Source organism: Gopherus evgoodei, chromosome 17 (genome assembly GCF_007399415.2).
Source record: "Gopherus evgoodei ecotype Sinaloan lineage chromosome 17, rGopEvg1_v1.p, whole genome shotgun sequence".
NCBI classification, from domain to species: Eukaryota; Metazoa; Chordata; order Testudines; family Testudinidae; genus Gopherus; species Gopherus evgoodei.
This window is the reverse complement of record NC_044338.1, coordinates 4,463,880-4,479,898: the sequence shown is the minus strand read 5'-3', so window position 1 is coordinate 4,479,898 and position 16,019 is coordinate 4,463,880. Positions and strand designations below refer to the sequence as shown.

The window sequence follows — 16,019 nt, the reverse complement described above, 5'->3', positions numbered from 1 at the left end:
TTGTTCTATAATGAAGTGCATCCATCATTTGTTGGCATAAGTTATTCAGTTCTTTTCACATCTGATGGCGGTTGTACTTATTTGCTGTCTGCAATTCCACTATCATCTGCAGACCTGAAGGGCTCATTTACAACAATTTCATTCAAATCATTCCTATTTTCACACCCGCCTCACTTCAATTCCCTTCCTCCACAAATCACACTACTGCCAAAGGCCTGCAAGCATCAGCTCTTCCTTCAAAGAAGTGCTAGCAAAAAAAGATGAAAATAAACCTAAATGTAAAACTCAAAAGTTATGGAATGAAGGAATGTAAAACCGCACATATGGGTCACTTGGCTTTCAATTCCAGCCCTCCATCGGGGCACGATCTTATCTGAATACCTATCTGTAAAAGTGCTCAGCCTTCCTGCTGCTCTATTACAGGGGTAATACCATGGCTCAGTCTGGCTGGAGAGCTGGACTCTAAGCACGACTGACATTTTTCTGTTTAACATTTTAATAACTGAATTTGGTTTCTCATTCTGGAACAATAGTTCTTTCAAGCCCAGGCGCCAGCTGGAGCATCTACACTGCTATATTTAGCTCTGCAGCTCCAGCCCTGCAAGCCCAAGTCACTTGACCCAGGCTCAGGCTTGTTACTGCCGAGGGATTTTTTTTCCTGTGTAGACGTATCATGAGCCACTGAGGAAACGTGTTGTGGATGAGCGCTTGTCTTGGGGAAAATGGCCAGCGCAACTATACCAGTCCAAATATGCCACTGTAAATCTACTGCTATAACACCCCCATGTTGACACTATTCCAGACTAACAGTCTTCACACAAGGAGTTTTACCAGTATAACTATACCTGTATAATGGTATGGGTAAAGTCCCTGTGTAGACAAGCTGTGATTCTCTCTTGTTGATCTAATTTTTTTTAGAATTCGTAAGTGTTGAGTCTTTACCCCCCTCCACGCTGCTCCTGTTCCTCTAACTGCACCTTTTGTCTCCACCTCCCACACACAATTCCATGCATGCCTCATTTTGTTCCATCCTCTATGCTCCAGAGAGCTGCCCTTATCTCTTGCACTCAGTGATCTCCATTACTCCTCCAGATTCAACAAATCTGATCTCCACTCCAACATGGCCTGTACCTCCCTGAGTATTTGAACTACAATCGTATGCATCGAATTTGCCTAGTTAGCCTGTAAACACCCCTGTCCTTGTCAATTACGTGCCTGTAAAGCCCATTAGATAACTCAGCATTTCAGTTGTTCCCACCAAATCACATTAGATCAATCACAGCATGTTTGGTTTGCACACTGTGTACGTCCAAAAACTGACCAAAATAATGCTTTTCAGATTTTGTAAGATAAATCCACTCTCAGGTTGAGGCCTATGATTGTACAGCTGCATTACAAACCCTGAAAATAGGGATTTATAAATGGAAATGCTGACGGATCTTCAGCCATAGGCATGTAAATAAAATGGCCGGAATAAATGTTTCCCCATGGGGGGAAAGTGGCACCGCATAGTAAAAACCAAGCTTCAAACTCCTGCTTGTTGTCAACATTTTCACTGTTGGAGTGGACTTTTCATGCAGTTGGCATCAGGCAAACAGCACCAGCATGATCTTGCTTTGTAACTTATTTCGGGCTTGGGTCCATCTGGGAATGAAGTTTGCCAGCACAAAACACGACCCAAGCTACACCCTGGACAGCTACAGCAGTAGCTCTCTTGCATACCCCCAAGTTTCACCTCACTTAAAAACTACTTGCTTTCAAAAATCAGACATAAAAACACAAGTACATTACAGCACGCTATTACAGAAAAATAGCTTACTTTCATTTTTACCATATAGTGAAAAATAAATCAATTGGGGCATAAATATTGAACTTACATTTCAGTGTGATATTTGAGCCTATTTTTCACTTGTGAGCCTTGTCATTCTGGGAGGCTGTGAATTATAATTTCACTGTCACCACTACTGCTGCTTCCAGCTCCTCGTTTTAAAAACCTATCCATTTTTACATCACAACCACATACACACCATGACAACGTCAACCTCATAACACGCTTGCATGCATCAGTAAATGACATAAAATGCATGCATGTCTAATACAGTGCATATATGCATGTTACGTTACCGTATAATATAGTATATAGAGCAGCATAAACAAGTCATTGTATTACATTTTAGTTTGCACTGACTTCACTAGTGCTTTTTATGTAGCCTATTGTAAAACTAAGCAAATATACAGATGAGTTAATGTACCTCCTGAAAGATTTCCGCTTATCCCTCTGGGTTGGTGTACCCTTGGTTGAGAACCACAGAGCTACAGGATGGTGGCAAACTGCATTTACCCACTTATGATATAGGAGCACAAGAAAAGGTCACGCTTCGACTTGCTTCTCCCCTGAACTTGGCTACACAGCAGATGGCAAAAGTTATGCTTGACCTCCTTGTGTAGCTGCAGATGCCAGTTTTAATGGCCAATGTCCAAAAGGATAATAAATAACAGTATTTCTTCTTGGCATGCCATTTGCCTAAAACCCTTTTCAATAAGCATGTTTTAGACTAGAAAGGCTTACTGTGTTCCTACGGCTTGGAAGAGACCATCCAACTGCCATAACTTGCTAGAGAAATGACCCTAAATGAATCTTAAGTTTGATTTATTTTGGCAGCTTGACTCCTGTTTATTATTCATTGGCTACAAAAGCTTAAGAACTCTGTGTGACTTTAATCACAAGGCCTGAGTTTTAAGAAACATGCGGTGTGGATTTTTTTTTTTTTTTAAAACTTATACATAGAGTTTAAGACATTCCCTAAATCTGCATTCTCCCCTTCCCCCACACACACACTCCACACAAAAATCCTGAATATTAATTAGCCTTTGCCTGCTAATCAGGATAGAAGTTTCTGTGGAGAAAAATAGGAGACAAGACTGTTGAATGGTTCATGACAGAAGAGTTTTCTATCTAAGAGGCATGGGAGATATTAAAGTGATTGTGACCAAAAAAGCCTACAAATTATTTAAAATGTTAGGCTTAAACACTTTTTGCAAACAGGCTGATGATTTTACAGGGCTCTTCAAAGCCTGCTTGTTTCAGCTAACCTGTTATACTGGTAGCACCTAGAGGCCCTTATCATGAATCGCAGCCACACTGTGCTTGGCATTGCACAAAACATTAAGTAAAGAGATGGGCTCTACCCCAAAATGCTGACAATCTTTTCTTAAACACAAGACAACACGTGAGTGAAACAAATAAATGGGTGGGCACTGGGAGGGAGAGAGGATGACGTGACAGTAACCTGAGCATGTTGTTGCCTAGCCTAGCTGCACACACAATTTAGCTGTTTACCTGCCTGGCAATTGTTGTCCAAAGCTGGGGTGAGCAGATGTCCTGTTTTTAAAGGGCCAGTCCAATTTTTGGGGACTTTTTCTTATATAGGAGCCTATTACCCCTCACCCCCTGTCCTGATTTTTCACAGTTGCTATCTGATCACCCTATCCAAAGCCCAGCACTTAGGCATATTTGTGACTTTAAGCATATGAGCTGTCTCACTGATTCAAAGCAACTATTCATGCACTTCAGTGTTTTGCTAGACCAGAGCTTAAGGCAAGAGGGAACAAGCATTGGACAATGGCTAGGTGGCAGCATGCGAGACTGAGGGCACAATTAGCCTATGAAAAATGGTCTTCAGTGGGTTACTCACATGCTTTCAATTACAGATGGGCTGAAGTGTTTTGCCAGATTGGGGTCTTATCCTCACCTTCCAGTCTCCCTCCCTGTGCTTAGGCTGCAAGAGGGCTTAGTGGCACCTGCATCATTTTCACTTCTCACTTCCTCTGCTCAATCTCCATATGCAACTCCCTTCCTCCCTGCATCGATTCTGTAAAGACCTCCATGATCTCCACTGAAATAGCTGAATGAGGGCAAGTTCCAATGCAGGTCAGTCTAAGACCTTGCCAAACCCAAGAGAGCTGTGGGTATTTCTCTACACTAGATGAATCCATCTTCCTCCTTTCACAGGTTTAAACATACCAAGCCACTACACTGTGCACATGGCTTGAGAAGAGAAGGCATCGCTAACCTTACCCCAGTGGCAAAGGTGCTACACATTTATCTTTATATGCAGCATTGTTTATGAAAGTACCAGACGGCTAATAAAAGTGTTCACCGCTGAGCTGGGTGCAAGCTAGACAGCAATTTACTTGCATTCTTATTAGCACCAGCAGCTGCCATCTTTTTTTCCTGCACTCCTATGGTTAAGGAAAACATATTACCAATATTATGAGTCAAAAAAAACAGAGCGGGGAGCCAGTCAAAGCCAATTGAGTTACCAAACTAGTATCTTCACCCACCAGAAAAAGGCAAGATTGTTCCCTGTCCAGAACATGCGCACTTCTTTTTTCTTATTATTCAACGTTTATATTGCACTGGGACCTAGAAGCCAATTAGACTGGGTTCCATTAAGCTAGGAAATCCTCTAGGTCAAATCATATTTTGTTTTTCTTAAAGGGACACTAGCAACTTAAAAACAAATTCATACATCCATCTAAAAATGTTCATCTGCTGTTGTAACAGTAAAACCTATGATCATTATAACAAAAGACTGGGAGGGAAAGATTTTTTTCCCCTATAAAAGACAACCTGTTTCATCAGTTTCACGAACAGCAAGGGACACAAGGAAATGATTGAAAGTCAGGAAGTTTTGGGGGAAAAAATTTAAATAGAGAAATTCAATAGTAAAGCCACAAACAGTGGCAGAGGGGGTTGGATGTGAAACTAATTCTAAGTAATTTTGAAATGGACTAGATTTCAAGTTGTTTGTCCTTTAATACCTCAGGCTTGCAAATGTTCTGGCTGCAGAGATGGAACAAAAGAGTTAAGTTAATACAGAGGATACATTACAGAAAGGGAGTTTGAGGGAATGAGCGAAGCGGCTCAGGCCAGAAGAACATTACAAAGAAGTCAGTGATCGTCAGACAAATTATAGCTCACATATTTAGAAGCTTCGGTAATAAACAGGACTAACCGGCAGCAAATTAGAAATGTACTGACAACATGTTAAATGCGTAGTGGAAAATCTATGGGAACTGCCCATATCATAACCTGGGGCAGATATGAAAGTGTGCAGTAACTGGACCTTAGCTTTCTAGCAAGGGCAGTGTAAGCGCCTTTCCCATGTCAGATCTGAAAAAACCCTAAAGGGGGAGTAAGGGGGATCCATAGCACTGGCTCTCAACAAAATACAGGCACAGCCTGAACTACATATTGTTACAACTGACCCACAGCAGCTTCTGCATTCCCAGCCTCTCCCAAGGCATTAGAAATAGTTGATGTCTGGGACTCCTAAGGAAAGTTTTGTTACACCCTGCATGGAATGTTCCAACCACAGCTGTTGTCCCCCCCCCCCCCCCCCCCCCCCCCGCATAAAGAGGTCATTAGCAAGTTAATTTTTGAAGTTCACGGTATTGCTTACAGATGTCACAAAAATATCACACAAGGAAGGGGAAGCCAAATGAGCCAGACTATTTAAAGGCCTTTGCATTTGGAGTAAATTCTAGGGCAAAATTTCAAGAAAGCAGACGGCTTTGAACTGGGAAATGTTATACTATATGGAGAAAATGGAGCATTCCAGACTGTAAAGCTGTTTAAGTGGTTCCTTTGGTGCTACATTTGATTCATTTTAATTTTAAATTCAAGCACTTATTTTTAACCATCTTGCTACTTTTTTTTTTTCCTTTGGGTAATATAAAACATTTTGGGCACGTCGTTTAAAAGGCAGTAAAATTCAGCATTTTTCATCTACTTGACAAACACTCACTGATGTGTGCAGGGGCCCTGTGAAGCACAGTAGTATTATCCCCATACTACAGAAGGGGAAACTGGGACTGAGTGGTTAAGTGACCTGTTTCTAGCACAGAGGCTGTTAGCGCTGGACCTGGGATTAGAACTCCATACTTCCTGGCCCTGTCTCTGACTCTCTCTCAAGGCCTGATGTTCCACAGGGAGTGCATCCTGCTGCTGTAGGTGAAGACCCACAATCGAGAACAACTGTGCTTTCTGCGGGCCTAGTGAGAAAATCTGAGCCACTGTACATACCATACCTTCCTCAGACTCTCTCTTTTCCACCAGCTGATGAGCAAAACCAAATGCTAGCCTGGTCTCAAAAGCAACATTGTGCTCCCCCCTCCTGGACAGAAGGGGAAGATGCAGTTGGCAGGTAAAAAGAGCACCCCCACTTTGCTTGTGCTCGGCTCTTTAAATGGCCCCTCTTGCTGGAATAGAAAGGATTTGAACCAGCCACCTACAAACAAAAGGCTCCAGACTTCTGTTCCCTCATTCAGCAGCCAAGTTATGCAGAAGAGAGATGGGAAACTCAAAGACAAGGGTGTCATTTCTGAATATTCTTCCCCCCTCCTGCAATGTACATGTCGATCCCCTTAATAAAAACAGAGGGTAGAATAAACTTCTGTATCCACAATTCTGCCTGCTCCCACCCACACGTAAATAACTCACACCATAGTGAACTGCCTCCTTCAGGGAAGGGAGCCAGCTCAGCTTGGCACCTCTTCCTGGTTTTTGTTGGCTCAAACAAAACCTTTCATGTTGTCTAAGCATCTGGGGATTATATTTCTTTGGGAAGAAGGTCAAAGCCTTTCCAGGGTGTTTATAAAAAACAGTGATTTACCCTCAATTCTACAAGCCACCCTGCATCCTCCATGCCCAAGAAATCATCAGTTACTCTATCCCGGCAGCATCAGGACCCATGTTACAATACCTGGCTGAAAATATGAAACTTGTCTACCTCCACGTGGACCCGACAGATGTGAACAGCTTCTTCTGGTCACCTATGTGTTGTTATATGGTTAAGAGATGGGAGTGGCTTCTTTAAAGGTCCCCCCCTCCCCCCCAGCATGCTGTGTAATGAACTCACAATGGCCATCTCAGCTGCTATGAAATCATTACAACCAGGACATGGTATCTGAGGTTTAATTGTTCTTGTCCTGGCTGTTTTTAATGTTTGGTTTCAAAATACCAGACACGATGAGTGAATTGCAAACTCGCTGCCAGCCAAGTTCCTCTTTGGTAAGCAAAGCACTTTGCAAAAGACTGTCCAAATGCAATAACAGTTTTTATTTGGGTCAGACTTGTCATGCTCTCAGACAGGAGGTCAGACTAGTGATCATGATGGTCCCTTCTGACCTTAAAATCTATGAGACCGAGTCTTGCCATAAAGAGAATTGTATTTTAAAATGTTACTTATTGAATTCTTATGTTTATTTAAAAGGTCCCACACTCAGAACGGAGTCAAATGCAGAGTGTAAGCACACCATCAGACTCAAGAGTGTGACACCACCACTGGAGAAGAAAAAAAGCAACAACGTCAGAGATGGGATTAGAACTCATGACTTCCTGGCTCTCTATCTTGTGCTCAGACACACCTGTGTCAACCGAATCATTAACATTACAGACTGGGTAAACTCACAAAATATGAAATGCTCTCTCCAAACACGTACGCAGAAGAACCCGCACTCCAAGAATGAAGCAAGTTTTTGACCGATTTATACATCCCTCCACCAATATGCACAAACCAAGCTCGCCTCCACTAGAGTAGATTGTTGTCCCTTGGTTACAGCATCTGCCACACACTTTAAATTAAAAAACAACACATGGGTGAAGGGAAAGTTCTCCTCTAGATAAGCAGCACAGAACAGTTTGCTATGGCGTAGTCTCTGGGAGTAGAGAGGGGAAGGCACAGCAGAAAAGAGCTAGATTAGCAAGTAAAAAGGTTACATAGTAGCTGCCATTTCTACACATGCATCAACTTCCAGCAAAATCCAAAAGACAAAATGGACCAAAACAGGGTGATAAGGAATGAGAAGACACCCAGAATCACCAGGCAGGGAAATATCTGCCAGGAAAAATATAATTGTTGGAGAATTCAGATGACATATAGAATCTAGGATCCAGACAAAAGGGGATAAATAGGACTTCCTGGCTGGCATAGCTTTTACTCCTGAAGCATGCTGCTAGTTTTGTAAAAAGTCTTAGGCCATGTCTACATCTAAAATTTTGCAGCGCTGGTTGTTACAGCTGTATTAGTACAGCTGTATAGGGCCAGCGCTGCAGAGTGGCCACACTTACAGCAACCAGCGCTGCAAGTGGTGTTAGATGTGGCCACACTGCAGCGCTGTTGGGCGGCTTCAAGGGGGGTTCCGGGACGAGAGAGCAAACCGGGAAAGGAGACCAGCTTCGCCGCGGTTTGCTCTCTCGGTCCCGGAGCCAGCCAGCAAACCGCAGGGAAGGAGACCTGCTTGCTCGGGGTTCCGGGACCGAGAGAGCAAACCGGGAACGCCGCGGTTTGCTCTCTCGGTCCCGGAGCCAGCCAGCAAACCGCAGGGAAGGAGACCTGCTTGCTCGGGGTTCCGGGACCGAGAGAGCAAACCGGGAACGCCGCGGTTTGCTCTCTCGGTCCCGGAGCCAGCCAGCAAACCGCAGGGAAGGAGACCTGCTTGCTCGGGGTTCCGGGACCGAGAGAGCAAACCGGGAACGCCGCGGTTTGCTCTCTCGGTCCCGGAGCCAGCCAGCAAACCGCAGGGAAGGAGACCTGCTTGCTCGGGGTTCCGGGACCGAGAGAGCAAACCGCGGCGAAGCTGGTTTCCTTTCCCGGTTTGCTCTCTCGGTCCCGGAACCCCGAGCAAGCAGGTCTCCTTCTCTGCGGTTTGCTGGGTGGCTCCGGGACCGAGAGAGCAAACCGCGGCGTTCCCGGTTTGCTCTCTCGGTCCCGGAACCCCGAGCAAGCAGGTCTCCTTCCCTGCGGTTTGCTGGCTGGCTCCGGGAACGCGAGAGCAAACCGCGGCGAAGCTGGTCTCCTTTCCCGGTTTGCTCTCTCGGTCCCGGAACCCCGAGCAAGCAGGTCTCCTTCCCTGCGGTTTGCTGGGTGGCTCCGGGACCGAGAGAGCAAACCGGGAAAGGAAACCAGCTTGATTACCAGAGGCTTCCTCCTTCCACGGAGGTCAAGAAAAGCGCTGGTAACTGTCTACATTGGATTACCAGCGCTGGATCACCAGCGCTGGATCCTCTACACCCGAGAGAAAACGGGAGTACGGCCAGCGCTGCAAACAGGGAGTTGCAGCGCTGGTGGTGCCCTGCAGATGTGTACACCTTCAAAGTTGCAGCGCTGTAACTCCCTCACCAGCGCTGCAACTTTCTGATGTAGACAAGCCCTTACTCTCTTTACTACAGCACTGATTCTCTCCACAGCTGAGCTTCTGTTTTTCTTAGATGCGCCTCACTTGTTGGTACTTAGAAACAAATTCTTACCATACTTTGGAAAATTAAGCTCTTCCTCTGTTCCATCCAAAAGGGAAAAGCTGGGCCTCTTGCCCTAAAACAACTTAACATTTCTGAGCATCCATATTTCCCGGAACACGCATGAGTGAAACAAAGCTCCCTTCAGCAAAAGGGCAGACAGCCGGTGCTAAAGATCAAGGTTTTCACCCCCTCCCAAACTATTAACAAGGCCATTATCTGAAAGGGCCTCTCTCTCCATTCGCCTGCATCCAGAGCTAGTGAGAAAGAATGAACTACGGCATGGACAGGAATAGCAATTATTTCTTCTGTGTTTCCTTTCTGTCTGGGTTCTGGGGAGATGAATGCAAAATTCCATCTCTAACTAAACTGCTATTCATAACTTTCTCTGTCTCTGTAATCTGACCTGCTCGACTGCAGAACCCTTTGACCTACTAATGTCTGAGGCCTGGAATTCCTGACATTCCTGCAAGCTTTATACTTCTAGGCCTGCCCTTCCCAATATTGACATAGCTTTGTTCCAGCAATCCATGTACAAAACATGTGTTCACACATATATACATGTATGTTGTACAGGCACAGAGGAAAGAACGCATCCTTTAAAATACACACGGATCCTTGAGAGAGAATAAAGCTTTCAACAATTTGTCTGTTAGTCTATAAGGTGCCACAGGACTCTGTTGCTTTAACAATTTATTGGTGTCAATATTTCAAATTCTTTGAAAGTATTAAAGGCTTAGTTGCACTGCTAGAAGAACATTTGCCTTTAACAAGGCACACTCTGGTTATGTTCAGCAAAATAAAGCGCTATTACCTTGAACAGCAGTAAAGTGATTTAACATGGAAACGCTCATGACTAAATACTGCACTAAGCCACTTCAAAGGGGCTCTGCATAAATATGCCCATAGACGTAAATATTCTGTGGTTTTATTCTGACGGAATTTTAGTAAGTCCCCTAACAAGCAAACTAACTAGGGGCTTCACAAACATATTTACCCCTCCAGTGCTACTGCACAGGGTACTGGCTAAGGCCTGCACTGTTTCAGCATGGCACAGTGACTCTCTAAGGAGTTCAAGGATGTGAGACATATAAGCCAGAGCTTTACATGGAGGATGCTGGACCTGCACAGTGCACACCCGTCAACAGCCTAGGAAACTCATTCAGCAAGTCATCATTTCCCCTAGTAATCCCAAGCAGGCTCCTCAAGTTCTGTCCAGCGGTTCTTGCAAGAGGTTTCTCTACAGAGGATTCCACAGCAAGCATTTCCTCAGCACTGACACACACTGCTGAGCTGTGGCCTTTTGTCACCATGTAGGAACAGCTTCTTTTATTTTGTCCCCCTCGTCAAATTCATCCCCTGGACCTGCCAAAACCCAGGCAATGCTCTTATCATTTTCCCACTTGACTACACTCTCCTCCTCTGCTCTGTGTTCTCCCAGTCATCCCTCCACCCTTCAGTCTGTCTAAGAAGCTGCTGCCAAAACCATCTGCCCCACTTTTGTCACCCTGAGCATCTTTCAATCCTCTTCTCTTAACTGCTGCATGACTTCTCCTTAGCCTCAACAACTCCCCTTCCATGTGTAGTTCTGACCTCATTTCTTCTGACACCCTTCTCCTGACCACTCTGCTGGCCCCCTACTTCACTCCTGACCCAGGCTGCCTTTCACATTTTCTCTTATTCTAGGAATAGTCTCCAGTTTCCACCATGATATCTGCCAAATGTGTCCCAGACTCAGTAATATTTAGTGCTCAGGGAACCATACCACTGTTAAACAGTCCTCCTGGGATAGGTAAACAACCCCCATTTTTCAGACATTAATACTGAGGAAAAGAGAGGTTAAATAATTTACTCAAACCACAGCAAGAATCAGCAGCGGAAACAGGATGAGAACTCAAGAAATCCTTGGCTCCTAGCTCTGGGCTCAGTCCACACTTCATAAGACCTACTTGTGCAGGTTCTTTTATTTGTGACTATAAACTACAAGATCAGTCTATTGGGAGTGGTGAACTGAACATGTTTTAATGGTGGTCTGTGTCCTTTCCATGCAGAACAGCTCATCTTTCATCACTTGGCACATGGGCTCAAGTGCTTTTATTTGCTTAACAGTTATTCTTTCATCGTGGTAGATTTTTGCAAGCAGGTGCACTTCAGATTGAGGCTTTCAACAGAGTCTGTCACTGTGGGCTCCAGAAGGAAAGAAGCAAACCCACACAAACTGTACTTCAGGAAAAACTGAAAAATACACCCAAAGGGTCTTACTAGTGGGGAAAAGCAGTCCCGTCTCCTGGTACTACTACTTAAACATTGTTTCCTCTTCTTAATACTAAATGTAATACTCATGGAAGGTGCTGGATTGATATGGAAGCTCCCTGTTTACCCATAAAATAGCTACAAGACATGCAGCAACAGTGCTAGCTGCCTCAACGATGAATCACATCTACAGGTAAGTATCAGAGGGGTAGCCGTGTTAGTCTGGATCTGTAAAAGCAGCAAAGAATCCTGTGGCACCTTATAGACTAACAGACGTTTTGGAGCATGAGCTTTCGTGGGTGAATACAGCAGTGCATCTGAGGAAGTGGGTATTCACCCACAAAAGCTCATGCTCCAAAACATCTGTTAGTCTATAAGGTGCCACAGGATTCTTTGCTGCATCTACAGGTAAGAAGGTAGTTCAGTCTTCATGGCCAATATATCCTTGGTCTTGCTGTTAAGTTCTGGGTATTGGGGTATGGACACTTGTCAAACAGGGAATAAACTGAAACCTGCCATCTCATTTCATGGGGGCCACTCAGTCACACAGTAATGACCTAGGACATTCCAACCAATGACCAAGTTAAAAGTACCAATCCCCTGAGTGATCCACTCCCACTGAACAGTGGGCCTGTTTTTATCTGCTTTATTCCTACACCTCTGGAATCAACTTCAGAGACTGACTCGGCTGCAGGCATCATGTTTCTGTTTTGATTTCATTAAACTCAGTTTCTGTCTTGCCTCCTTCCACAGACTGATTAGAAGATGAGTAATAACAGCTGTCCCTGTAAGTGACTCTCCAATATGACTTAGTGTATTCATTCTCCATGGTATATACAGTGTTACATATGTGTGTGCAAGATGTTTGTAGCATCATTATGATGGGACACTGGATGCGGAGGGCTCTGAATTACTACAGAGAATCTTTTCCCAGGTCTTGCCCACATGCTCAGTGTCTAACTGATCACCATATTTGGGATCGGGAAAGAATTTCCCCCCGGCTCAGATTGGCAGAGACCCTGGGGGGGTTTCCATCTTCCTCTGCAGCATAGGGCACGGGTCACTTGCAGGTTTAAACAGGCGTCAGTGGTGGATTCTCTGTAACTTGAAGTCTTTAAACCCTGATTTGAGGACTTCAGTAATTCAGGCAGAGGTTAAGGGTCTATTCCAGGAGTGGGTGCATGAGATTCTGTGGCCTTTAATGTGCAGGAGGTCAAATTAATGACCACGATGGTCCCTTTTGACCTTAAAGTCCATGAGTCTTTGAAACTTCTGCATGACATAGCTGTTTTTCTATTTAGCAGAGGGAGAAGAGAGACTTGGGATTTTTTGTGATATAAGACACAAGTACCTGTCTGCCATCCTGTCCCACGTTTGTCTGTCCTCTCACTACTGTTCGAATATTGTCATCCAGCCTCCTTTGGGGAAAAGCAGACAACGTCAACATAACCCATTGCATACATGGCACAGATCATTTGTGAAAACCAGTGCACAGAAAGAAAAAATTGTACATGGGTTGGTTTGTTTTTAAATGGTGCTGACAGCATAAAACCAACATTTTTATAAATACCTCATATTCTCCTGAATATTAGCAACAACACTGAATATTGGCAAAATATTAAAATTATTTTTTAAATCTAATTCACTTTTTGCATTTCACTCCAGTTGGCCGATGTTATCAGACTGGGCAGTTTCCCTTTCTGGTTCTCCTGTACTAGAGCAGTGCTTTCAGGTAGACAATCCTTTCTTCAATGTAAAAAAAACTTCAATACTCCCTTATATTTTTTATTCTTATCTTTATAGCAAACGTAAGAATGACAATAAAGCTTATGCATTACAACTATTACTATAGCTACGACGTTTGATCTCACCAACATACGTGGTTTTGGCCACCAAAGTTATTCTGGGAGTTGTGTTTTTTTGCTTTAGAATTGTAACAGAATTTTCAGTGTCCAATTGTCTTTCGCGAGACTGAGAAACACTGCATTAGAGCGATGTTATTTGAGTAGTACACACTACAGGAAAGAGTTGGATGAAAAATCTAATGATCATATGGCCAGCTCTCTCCTATATGACAATGAAAGGAAACAGAATGCTACTTACCTTATTTTCAGTCTGATTTTGTTCACAACTTCATCAATGTTTGCCAAAGACTGCAAGATAAAAACAATTTTTCAAAAGAAAAATGTTTTTTCGCTACATACATGCAAATCACTGAATTAAACTTCCCTTTGAATACTTGGCATTTTCTTTCATACCACTTTACAAAAGTGGTTCAGTAGTATAATTTCCCTTTTTTAGATAGGGAAACTGAGGCACCAAGTAGTTTGGTGACTTGTTCACGGTCACGTAGAGGTCAGTGACAGATCTTGGAACAGAAGCCAGATCTACAGACTACAATTACTTTTCAACTCGCCCCTGCACATGCATAAACAAGCTGAGTACAACTACAATTTCTCTTTGTGATTTTACAAATCCTCCCTCAGAGGAAGCAGTTAAAGGGAATGGTGATGGTGACCTCTAGTGGATAACGCAGTCAAAAAGCCAATAGGATCAAAGTATGTTAGGGTTCAACCTTACAGTACTTTGAACTTCAGCAATCCCCAGAGGAATGCAATGGGCCCCGAATGCCTGAGATCCACGGATACCCGCCAATGAAGAATGCCTGACTGGTATCTGGGTGTGAGCAGATCAAGCAGAACAAGTTGAACAGAAGCTCCTAAAAGGAAAAATCCTACTGCCTGCTCTGCTTCCGCAGTCAACCCAAACGCAGCAGAATCTAGGAAGTTCCAGCAAGTTTTCAGGAGCTCACCCAAAGGCCCTCCTCATCTTAACAGACCTTGCAACCCCAAGCCAAGCCTAGTTCACGGGTTGAACTAGGGAAGGATTCGACCCCACTAGATCTCCATTCCTTATCCCTGAAAGGAAACAATGGTTTTAAAATCTAGTCTGATTGTGACTGGACTTTGACACTTCACATTCAAAACATCCCTGGTGTGGCTAGAATCCCTGGGGCCTCCCAGTATATTGATCCAGCAGGATCTGAAATTCAACTGCAAAAACAAACAAACCTTTGCATAGTGAAACTGTTTCTTTCTAGAGACCAAAACGGAACTTTCATTATATCGAAACTGCAGCTAGCACATTGGGAGACTGTCATTCTACTTCACTAGGTCTGAGTTTAAGTAGTAATTGCAACTGAAAATCCTAATTTTGCTGCTCTTTAAAAAGAAGCCCTGGGTCTATTTTTAAACCTTTCTACGGACATGAAGGGGGATTTGCACATTGAGTCACCATTAAGGTTACCCTATGGCTCTTAGGACAGCAGAACCTCAAGCACTTGACTCACTTGCTCAGTTGGAAAGAGAGTATTAATATACTCCACAGCATTGAAGTCTGCCCTGTCCAGTGGATCTTGGCTGGGAAACACCTAGAGAGGGGGAAAAGAAACACAAAATATCAGCTTGATCATCTGTAACTTAAACAGTATCTGTTATTTTAATAACTAAAACACAGACATGGGATTATGTTTAACAGCATGGCCCTGACAGGTCTGCATGGAGAGCAGTCAGGCCTCAATTCAATGGAGAATAAATAGCTTTTGTGACTACACCCCTGTAGGTCTTTGTGCTACTAAAATCCCTGCAGTCATCAGACTGGGTAAACACAGATGTAATACATATGCACATCCCAAGATTCAATACCAGCACAATCAATCATGTGCTACAAATTCCCAAGAGTCAGAAACTATTAATTATGTATCTAAAACCATGTTGATGTTTTCATCATGGCCTGGAAATTAAAAGCTCACGCTGAGACCACGTCCTTCTCTTGGGTAGGGCCATCTGGTGAGAGATGGAGACTTTTTCTTTCACAAACTTGTAATATAAAACATGATGAATTAAGAATATGGTCAAACCAGATCCCTAGAGACCTAGATTTCACCATGAAAACATGGAAAAGAGAGAGAGAGGGTAAATATGTTAAATGATCTAGTTATCCTAGAAAAGGAGAAAAGAGCAGCAACTCTTTCTAATCAGTCTTCAGGAGGTGCTCAAATGATCCAAGTAAGGTTGTTAAATTATTTTTCCTCCATCAAAAACTAAAATATGATGTATTACCTTCCCAGTTACTATGTTTGTTCTGTGCCATGCAGCCATCAATCCCTCCTTCCCCAGTCTAAACCACGTCCTAGAAGTGCAGTAAATCACATCACTCATGTGTGTTATTCTAGTCATTCCAAGTTGGTGATAGGCAGCTGCATCAGGCAAAAGAAAATCCTACACAAAACTTTCAATTCAAACTTTTTGCTATTTTAGCACACAGAGTATCTAAATTTGATATGCTTTTTTCAAGAGGGAAAAATCTATTGTTTCTGAAAGGATTGTAACTTAGAGGGCAGCACTACTATTAATATGATATCTGTCCACCTTTCAGCTCAGGAACTTGGGGAACTCTAGAAACT

The 16,019-nt window shown here is 43.5% G+C and overlaps 1 protein-coding gene across 3 annotated transcripts in view; it reads right to left on the bottom strand.

The window, feature by feature from the left end:
* Positions 1-16,019, bottom strand: part of VPS53 (VPS53 subunit of GARP complex) — a 91,391-nt gene that overhangs the window by 71,422 nt on the left and 3,950 nt on the right. For all 3 annotated transcript variants that reach the window (XR_003996878.1, XR_003996879.1, XM_030536220.1), the window contains exons 2-4: positions 14,904-14,984; positions 13,658-13,707; positions 12,906-12,972 (exon numbers count right to left, since the gene is read on the bottom strand). Coding sequence is in view for 1 of the 3 variants with exons in the window: in XM_030536220.1 (XP_030392080.1) it covers positions 12,906-12,972; positions 13,658-13,707; positions 14,904-14,984 (198 nt within the window). In the remaining 2 variants the exon portion in view is untranslated. The remainder of the gene's footprint in view (positions 1-12,905; positions 12,973-13,657; positions 13,708-14,903; positions 14,985-16,019) is intronic.